General features: G+C 45.1%; 1 protein-coding gene across 1 annotated transcript in view; it reads right to left on the bottom strand.

The window, feature by feature from the left end:
• Nucleotides 1-2,648, bottom strand: part of SLC27A2 (solute carrier family 27 member 2) — a 21,448-nt gene extending 18,800 nt beyond the window's left edge. Inside the window, exon 1 of the mRNA XM_034434659.3 lies at nt 2,016-2,648. Within this exon, the coding sequence (XP_034290550.2) occupies nt 2,016-2,493 (478 nt within the window). The 5' untranslated portion in view covers nt 2,494-2,648. The remainder of the gene's footprint in view (nt 1-2,015) is intronic.
• Nucleotides 2,649-10,219: the final 7,571 nt, after the last annotated feature.

Raw genomic sequence — 10,219 nt, 5'->3', positions numbered from 1 at the left:
TGGATTTGCTCCAGGTTCTTTTAAATGTGATCTAGTGAGAACTGGAAAGCTCTCTGCAACAGACCCTGCCCTGTAGAGTGATCTTCCCCTTAGATCTGGCAGCCCCCTTCCCTACCATTTTGGAAGGTTTTGAAGAATTAGATTTTGGTTTTCCCAGTTGCAATGGATGGCTGTGAAAGCTGGACCATAAGGAAGGCTGAGCGTCAAAGAATGGAGGCCTTTGAACTCTGGTGCTGGAGAAGACTCCTGCGAATCCCTTGGACTGCAAGGCCATCAAACTGGTCAGTTCCAGAGGAGATCGACCCTGACTGCTCTTTAGAAGGCCAGATCCTGAAGATGAAACTCAAATGCTTTGGCCACCTAATGAGAAGGAAGGACTCACAGGAGAAGAGCCTAATGCTGGGAACGATTGAGGGGAAAAGAAGAAGGGGACGGCAGAGAACGAGTTGGCTGGATGGAGTCACCGAAGCAGTCGGTGTGAGATTAAATGGACTCCGGGGGATGGTAGAGGACAGGAAGGCCTGGAGGAACGTTGTCCATGGGGTCGTGATGGGTCAGACACGACTTTGCAACTAACAACAACAACTAGCGTTGGAGTAGAGTGAGGCTGGGATCCAATAAAGGTGTGGTAAAGTATTTTGTTTGGGGTAGGGTGTGGTGGCGCAGGACTTTATGTAATGATGTCATAGTTTTTCAGTGTTTTCGCTGCTGTTTTGTGAGCCCCCCTTTTTTTCTGGGTTACAGTACCTAAGATATTATAAGTCTTTTAAAAACAACATCAATACAGTTAAATCAATGTTATCCCAGGTGTGTCTCATGGACTGCATTTACTTTGTCTCCTGTCCAACATCCCTACGCTCAGTCTTTCTGCTTAGCTGATCTCCATGCAGAATGGAGGGAAAAATAGTTGCATCCAGTAACGAGAAAGGAAAACTGGTGCAATTGTTCCATGACATATATGCAGATATCGTCTTGTGTCTTTCAGTACAATTTAACACCTAATCTGAACAGTGGATATGGAGAATGAAGCTGCACAGATTTCAAATCAATGAAATGGAAATTAATCAAAGAAAGTACCAACCTAAAACTATTTTTTTTTCCTGACAGAACAATTAATTGGTGGAATGACTTGCCTTCAGAAATTGTGGGTGCTCCAACACTGGAGGGTTTCAAGAAGAGACTGGACAACCATTTCTTTGAAATAGTATAAGGTCTCCTTCTTGAGCAGGGGGTTGGACTAGAAGACCTCCAAGGTCCCTTCCAAGTCTTTTTATTTATTTATTGTTTATTTATTGGTTCGATTTATATGCCGCCCTTCTCCAGAGACTCAGGGCATCTTACAATGCGTTAAACAATAGCCTTCATACTTTTGTATATACCTGCTTAGTAGGGCTTTTGGCCCCCTCCCAAAGCGATGTTCTTTTTTTTATATAAAGTCATCTTATTGCCCTCACAATCCGGGTCCTCATTTTACCTACCTCGGAAGGATGGAAGGCTGAGTCAACCTTGAGCCTGATGAGATTTGAACTCGCAGTAATTGCAGGCAGCTAAGTGCTATTTAACAGCGCTTTAGTCCACTGCTCCACCAGGCTCCTTATTACTCTGTTACTCTGTTAATCTGAAAATCCCAAATTGGGGGTGTGTGTGTAGATTTGGAAGTTCTCCCTTTAATACATTTCCCTTTCTATTGGGACGATTCTGGGACCAGATGGACAGCAAGGATGGGAGAAGGTTCCCATGAAGTTCTCATTCTCTGATTCCGAAAGGTTTAAAAGCCCCAGAGAACGGGAGGCTCCCCCTTGTATGGACCTGAACCACCTTCCCTGGCCCTCAGAATTGGGGGCTGGCTAGGAACCCAGGAGCCGGTCTCTCCATCGCCAGGTTCTCTCCAGCCTGGAGTCGTCTCTCCATCACCAGTCCTCTCCAGAACTTTCCCACCTGCACCTAGCTGAGGCTTGAGGGGATGGAGACCCAACCCCCAACCCTGGAGAAGGGAAAGGACACCCTCTCCTCACCTGGGTCGGCCAGCAGGACCTTGGCCCCGCTGGCTTGAAAGCTGTGCACCAGCGACGGCCCTCGGATGTTGCAGTTGAGGCAGGCCAGGGCGCAGCCCAGCTTGGCGCAGCCCAGCCAGATCCAGAGGTAAGCGGGTTGATTGCCCAGGTAAAGGGCCACTCCGTCGCCTTGCCGGAGCCCGGCTTGGTCTCGCAGAGCCCGCGCCACCTGGTTGCTGCGCCTTTCCACCTGCCGATAGGTGTAGACTTCGTCTCGGAAGAGCAGGAGAGGCTTCTCGGGCGCCCGGCGCGCTCGCTGCCCGAACACCTCCAGCAAGGTGCGCGGAGGGCGCCGCGTTGCGCCCTGCCTGGCCCGCCGCCCCACGGCCATCAGCTTCAAGAAGAACCACAAGTCCTGGAAGAAATAAGAGCACGCCAGCCTCCCCAGCAGCGGCAGGAGCACCAGCCCTGCCAGCGCCGTGCAGAGGCCCGAGAGCATGACAGGTGCTCCAGACGGCGCCGTCCCTGCTGGCCGGGCTGGCGACAGGTGTGCTGAAGAAGCCACCGGGGGACCCAGTGGCACCGGAGGAGGGGCGTGTCCAGCTCCTATTCCCTCCCCATCCCTCTCTCTCTCGCCCGGACGCGCAGCAAGAGGCGCAAAGTGCGCGCAACCGAGCCTCTGGAACGCTTTCCGCGATGACCAACCTTCCAGGTAGGTATCTCACCCCTCCACCCCACCCACCCGCGAGAAAAAGTTTCCCTTCTTGGTCTGTCTCTCAACTTCCCCCTCCCCTGCCTTTACACAGACAGGTAAGATTCTGGTGGCACCTGGAAGTGAGAAGGTAGCGTCTTTTAGCAGTAACAGAGTTGGAAGGGATCTTGGAGATTTATTTTTTTATTTTTATTTATTTTTTAATTTATATGCCGCCCTTCTCCGGAGACTCAGGGTGGCTTACAATGCGTTAAGCAATAGCCTTCATACTTTTTGTATATTTATACAAAGTCATTTTATTGCCCCCCATAATCTGGGTCCTCATTTCACCTACCTTTGAAAGGATGGAAGGCTGAGTTGACCTTGAGCCTGGTGAGATTTGAACTCGCGGTAATTGCAAGCAGCAGATGTTAATAACAGTGCTTTAGTCTTCGAATTGGAGAAGGCCATGCTGCGTTTTTGGATGGTTTTAGGGGTGGGGAATTGTGGTGGGTGGGAGTGTGTTTGTGGTTGGGGAGGGAGTTGTGGTGATGGGGATTGTTATGTGTGTTGGACCTGGTCTTTGGGTGTTAAGTGAATTTCGTTCTTTGGATATACTGTGTATACACGTACAATGACAATAAAGTTATTATTATTATTACTGTAGAAAAGTAAACTGGGCAAAGAATTTAATTCTTGAAAATTATGCTTCTATTATATACGGGTTCATAACAAGTCTGAAACTTACAGTACATTTCCCTTAACGTGGTTTGATATTCTAATTTTCAATGATCTGTTAAATAAAGATAGATTTTTCACTATTTGGACATAAATTACACAAATTTCTTATTTTATGGTTTATAGTCCACTGCTTATTGCTGTTGAGATCTATTTATTACTTTCATTTTAAAATGCTCTGCAATTTTAAAAACGGTGTAAAATACTGGAATACTGAAAATTCATGCCTGACCAACGTAGTTCTTTTAACTTCTATAAGTGAACAGTGAAGTATAAATTCACTGTTTCTTTTTTCCTTCTTTCCTTCTTTTTTCTTTTCCTTGTCAAAATATTTAATAAAACTGGAATAATAAAAAATGAAAGACAGAAAGCATGCCCTATATAGATGGATGCTTTGTGTCCACTTTTGTTATTAGTTGCGAAGTCGTGTCCGACCCATCTCGACCCCATGGACAATGTCTAATGATAATGTCTAGTGAGAAGAGCCTAATGACCCCAGCATTAGGCTCTTCTCACTCACTCTACTCCAACGCTAGTTGTTGTTAGTTTCAAAGTCGTGTCTGACCCATTGCAACCCCATGGACAACGTTCCTCCAGGCTTTCCTGTCCTCTACCATCCTCTGGAGTCCATTTAAGCTCATGCCGACTGCTTCAGTGACTCTGTTAGGTTCAGCTTGTAGCTTACTCCTAAACTTGTTGGTCAGGCAATATATCTGTTTCTTTAAGAAACAACTGAGCCATGTAATCAGGGTTTGCTGAACCCTGTAATTAGGCTACAGTGCATAAATAAGCAGTGCAGCGAAGCGTTTGTTCTTCCTGATTGTTCCTGTTCCTTCCTGCATCTTTCTGCTGATTGGTGTTAGACTGAATTGTTATATGGTACTGTATACCAAGAGTTACTAATGTCTGTTTGCTTTAGTAAGGGAAGATACTTACTGGACTGATATTACTGTTTATGACCTTGGACTGTTTTACCTACACCGAGACTGCTTATTATCTTGTATATAAAGTATTTTTCTCACACGAGCTGCACGTTTATCTCCTTCCCTGTGTATTTCTGCTCTGCTCGTTGCACAAGCAACAAATACTTTTTACACACACCCTAACATTGGTTATGGGCCCAGAACGTTCCAGGGCTCTTTAATTTATTTTTGCGGAAGTGAGAAGTGCAGGTAGTGGGTGTAGTAGTCAAGATGATGGCTTTTGAGCAAGGTACAAGTTATTCCACCATAACCCGGTTGGATGGTACAAACTATGTTACCTGGTCCACAAAATGCTGTCTACTTTTGCGAAAAGAAGGACTGTGGGACGTGGTTAATAATCCACCGGACATAGCTGCATTGAATGCTGCTGACGAAGAAGATGCCAAAAAGATAGCAAAGTTTCACAGGGACAACGAGCCACCTCATTCTCTGTCGTCTTCTTTTGCCCTCCATCTTTCCCAGCATTAAGCTCTTCTCCAGCGAGTCCTTCCTTCCCATTAGGTGGCCAAAGTATTTGAGTTTCCTCTTCAGGATCTGGCCTTCTAAAGAGCAGTCAGGGTTGATCTCCTCTAGGACTGACCGGTTGGATCGCCTTGCAGTCCAAGGGTCTCGCAGGAGTCTTCTCCAGCACCAGAGTTCAAAGGCCTCCATTCTTTGGTGCTTAGCCTTTCTTATGGTCCAATTGTGTCCACTAGAGGGAATATAATACTGTGAAGTCTCAGTTCCTTTTAAACAAATACCTCATTCAATAGCAATCGTATTGTAATCAGCATGTGGAAGTAGTAAAACAACAGCAAACCAAAAGTGAGTCATTTTTTAACACACACACACACACACACACACACACACAGAGAGAGAGAGAGAGGGAGAGAGAGAGAGAGAGGGAGTGTGTGTGTGTATGTGTGTGTGTGTGTGTGAGAGAGAGAGAGAGAGAGAGTGTCTTAAGCAGGTTAGGTTGGTTTTGTGGGATTGTGTTCAATTTCCCTTTAATTTTTTTTTTATTGAAAGACAACTTTTTAGATTGCTCCGAGATAAACTGAATGTTAAGGATAAGCGTGTCAATGCTTGCTAACATAAAAGTCTGGAGTTTGTAAGGTATATTTTCTTAGGCTTGATTTTTAATCTTATTTTTTTTGGTGCGAATTTGCTGGATTTTCTAGAGAACCGGTACCGGAAATTTTGAGTAGTTTGGAGAACCAGTAGTAAAAATTCTGACTGGCCCCGTCCCCATCTATTCTCTGCCTCCCAACTCCCAGCTGATCAGGAGGAAATGGGGATTTTGCAGTAACCTTCTCCTGGAGTGAGGTGGGAATGGAGATTTTACAGTATCCTTCCTCTGCCACGCCCATCAAGCCACGCCCAGCAAGCCACACCAGTTAATGCCATTAGATAAACTCCTATTGGGGACAGAGGAGAAAATGATCAAAGCAATGTATAAATTTTTACTAGAATACAAAATGGAGGAAGAGCATGTTAAAGAAACGATGGTAGTATGGGCAAAAAACTTTGGGTACAATATCAAATTAGAAAAATGGGAAAAATTGTGGGATAAGAACAGAACTTTGGCCACATCTTACAAAGAGAACCTATACAAAATGTTTTATAGGTGGTACCTACCTCCAGCCAGGCTAGCCAAAATATATAAAAAATTATCACCTAAATGCTGGAAATGTGATCAAATCCTGGGCACCTACTACCACATGTGGTGCTCATGTAGCAAAGCAAAAGAATACTGGCAAAAGATTCGAAGGTGGTTGGAAGAAATGACTGGACAGAGATTGGAACTCAAACCAGAAATATTTCTATTAGGAATTATCAAAGATAATTAAAGCAAAGGGTTAACTTATCTAATACTACATATTTTAACAGCTGCAAGAATAGTTTATGCCCAGCAATGGAAGAGTGGAAACATACCCAAAGAAAGAGAAATAATAAAGAAAATATATAACTGTGCGGAATGATTGACATTAGAACTGAAGAATAAAGGAGAGACAGAATACTATGAGATTTGGGGTAGATTTTATCAGTGGTTGGAAGTAAGGAAGAGAAGTCAGAACGAATAATCATATGGATGCATAGATTGAACTAAGAGGCAACCCTAACCCTAACCCTTTTTCTATAAAAAAGAAAAAAAGAAGGGGATTTCTTTTCCTTCACACATCTCATTTTCATTCTGAAAGCTGCTGACTGCCTGCAATTTGGCAGATCGAATCTCATCAGGCTCAAGGTTGACTCAGCTTTCCATCCTTCCGAGGTGGGTCAAATGAGGACCCAGATGGTTGGGGGCAAGAGGCTGACTCTGTAAACTGTTTAAAGAGGGCTGTAAAGCAGTATATAAGTCTAAGTGCTTTCCCTTCCCTTCCTCCCCCCTCCCTCCCTCCCTCCCTCCCTCCCTTCCTTCCTTCCTTCCCTCCCTTCCTCCCTCCCTCCCTCTCTCCCTCCCTCCCTCCCTCCCTCCCTCCCTCCTTCCTTCCTTCCTTCCTTCCTTCCTTCCTTCCTTCCTTCCTTCCTTCCTTCCTTCCTTCCTTCCTTCCTTCCTTGTGGTTACAATACAGTATCGCAGGCTAACTCTGCTCATATTGCCAGGAGTTTGATTCCTGACTGGCTCAAGGTTGACTCAGCCTTCTGCCCTTCCGAGGTGGGTAAAATGAGGACCCAGATTGTTGGAGGCAAGAGGCTGAATCTGTAAACCGCTTAGAGAGGGCTGTAAAAGCATTGTGAAGCGGTATATAAATCTAAGTGCTATTGCGCGCTCTCTCTCTCTCTATATATATGTGTGTGTGTGTGTGTGTGTGTGTGTTTGTCCTCTAGCCAGGTTTTCCCTACGTAACCAAGGTTTTTATATACACATACATACATACATATATCTACCTACCTACCTACCTACCTACATACATACATAAAATAGTGGTTTGGGAACAAGCAAAAGCAATGGAATGGATAGGGTGCAGTTTTATGACCATGAAAAAAACGATACTAGTTGCACAAGGGTGGAAAAAACATCCTTTATCAGCAATACCATAATCTCAAGACTGTAGCTCCCTTGCTATATTCCAACTCACATTTCATGGTCAAGGACGTTTGAATGGAAGAATGTTTACAAATATTGGAATATAGGTTTCATTTCCCATCTTCCTCTATTATCATCATCATCCCATCTCATTTCAATATTAGCAATTCAATTATGAAATACAATATCAACCCATGTCTAACATTAATATCAATTCATTTATAAAAGGGTAAACCATCGGCCTATTCTCTCTTTTTTTCCTCTTTGTACATCACATTTATGAAGAAGCTAATCAAGTCTGTACCTCACAAGTAAAACTTGATGGCTTGTTATTCTCTGACGTTCTCATCCTTTTTTTCTCTTTTGCTCCTTAATTGGTTTAACTGGAATGTTCCCCCCCCCCCCATGTACAGCATGTCCCCAGAGACCCCAGAAAGCTAAAAAACAAAACAAAAAACCTGTCTGGTTATTTATTAACCTGCAATTAAAAGAGAATTTTGGGCGGTTCAGCCACTGAGTTTAGAAGAAAGACGGCCAAGAGGTAGCCTTCCATTTGCAGAAAGAGATTGTGCTTACTCCAATAACTGTCCCACCTCAGGAAGGCATTTGTTGGCTGTCATGTAGTGCTTATGTGGCATGTAGTTGGACTGGATTCCTGATGGGAGGCTCTCCCCCTTTTTTCCTGGGGAAGTTACAAGACTCCCTTGCTGACTTGAGACGATCCTTCGACACCCAGCAGTGATTCTCTTGAGTTTTAGCAACCGGTCAAATACAAATGAATCGTGGAACTTAAGCAGGGGTGGGCTTCCAAAATGTTAGCAAGGGGTTCTCTGCCCAGTTGCTGGGTGGACGTGGCCTAATTGGCCTCCTGCACCATGGCAGGGGGGAGTTTTTGCCCTCCCCAGGCTCCGGAGGCTTTTCTCGAGCCTCCGGGAGGGCAAAAACGGCCTCCCCAGGCTCCTGAGGCCCTCTGGAGGCCAAACTTCCAGTAGGCCTGTTTTTCGCCCTCCCTGAGCCTCCACGCGTGCCCTGCACTTACCTGCATCCAAAATGGGCCGCGTGGGGACTCCTGGGAGGGGTGGGGCGGGGTGGGCGGGTCCAGCCAGGAGTGGGATTTGGGGGTTCTCCAAACTGCACAGAATCTTAGCTAGAGGTTCTCCCGAATCCCTGCGAACCCCCAGCAGCCCATCTCTGAATTTAAGTCATATTGATGGATAAGTCCATGTAGTTTTCTGGGTAACATCCATGTGCAACCTATTCAAATAATTCTATGCCAGGATTGGGGGGGGGAAGGGGGGGGAGGAAAATGTGTATCAAATGTACATGTTAGAAACGTGCAATGTCAGGAGTGAAGCCCCTTCCATTGTAAATATGCAGAAACTCCCTTTTTTACAACCCTGTGAAGTCCCTACTCGGGGTAGAGTCGGGGCGATTGGATGGACCCGAGTATTTACTGGCCGGATGCTCTTCCTGATGCCTATGTGGAGTTCACAGTAGATATTCTTTTCTCTGCACCCTAGGAGAGAAATATCTGCTGCTACCTAGGATTGAACTCTCAAGCTTTTGAGTGGGAGGCGAGTGTCTTCACCACTAAGGCCACCACGATATGCAGCAACATCACATACAAATCTGAAAGGGGGAGGGCTTCAACTGGGATGCCACATCCACTACCTTGTAGATTTTGACTCTCAGAGGTCCATATCTCAATTTAGCTAAATGTTCAAAGCTTTTCTGGTGGTTACCCATCCAACTAACCAAGCCTCACCCTACTTAGCTCTTGTTAACTCTCCTCCAGTCCTGGTAGTAACCCAGCTCGATCCTGCTTAGCTTCCAGCAAGATAAAATCAGCTGACAGCTTCTCTCTACTAAAACCACCTGAAGTCACCAAAGTCTCTCAGGACGGTATTACACTATTATTATTATTTTTAATTTTGATTTATATGCCGCCCTTCTCCGGAGACTCAGGGCGGCTTACAATGCATTAAGCAATAGCCTTCATACTTTTGTATATTTATACAAAGTCAGCTTATTGCCCCCACAAACTGGGTCCTCAATTTACCTACCTTAGAAAGGATGGAAGGCTGAGTCAACCTTGAGCCTGGGGAGATTCAAACTAGCAGTAATTGCAGGCAGCTGAATGATAATAACAGGCTATTAGTCTGCTGCGCCACCATTATAATGTTGTTCCTTGACATTATTAAGGATAAACTGATCCTAATGCACTTGATACCTAGCGACCTTCAAGAGTCTACCAAGTTGTCTTTTTGCATTTATACCAGAAGTGTTTTTGCACAGCATAAACCCTTCAAGGGAACAACATTATTCCTGCAAAATGTGTTGCCGGAAATCATTGTTGATGTGTTCCTTGTCTTCTTCCTAGGCTGCCTGCATCAAACTTTCTGGAGGATGTTGGTATGAATGAAATCTGCCCCCAGATTTGTCGTCTTCAACTTACTGTGCTATTCAGGGGTCGCGGCTGCCTTTAAGAAATAGCAGGGTGTAAGATGTCAGTCCTGTATTCATGGCCCAAAGCACATCTATACTCTATGGAAATGAGTATCAGCCATTCGGGAAAAAGGCCATCTTCTGGGCGTGCAGAACGTGGCCTCATCAATCCTCAGCATCTGTAAATAGGATGAGGAAATACCCCTCTCAATTAGGCTGAAACCTTGGAGAGACGTTGTTCGTGCCAAAAGCAGGACTTAGATGGATCTGTAGTCTCATTCACTTAGTCTGACTCCTTAAAAGAACTTCGGTTGGTCTGCAAAAAACAGGTCAGTGAAAACTCAATCATCCAGGCCAA

This window comes from Pantherophis guttatus, chromosome 13, assembly GCF_059756535.1.
Source record: "Pantherophis guttatus breed Tessera chromosome 13, ASM5975653v1, whole genome shotgun sequence".
NCBI lineage: Eukaryota > Metazoa > Chordata > Lepidosauria > Squamata > Colubridae > Pantherophis > Pantherophis guttatus.
This window is presented reverse-complemented; position numbering and strand designations above follow the sequence as displayed.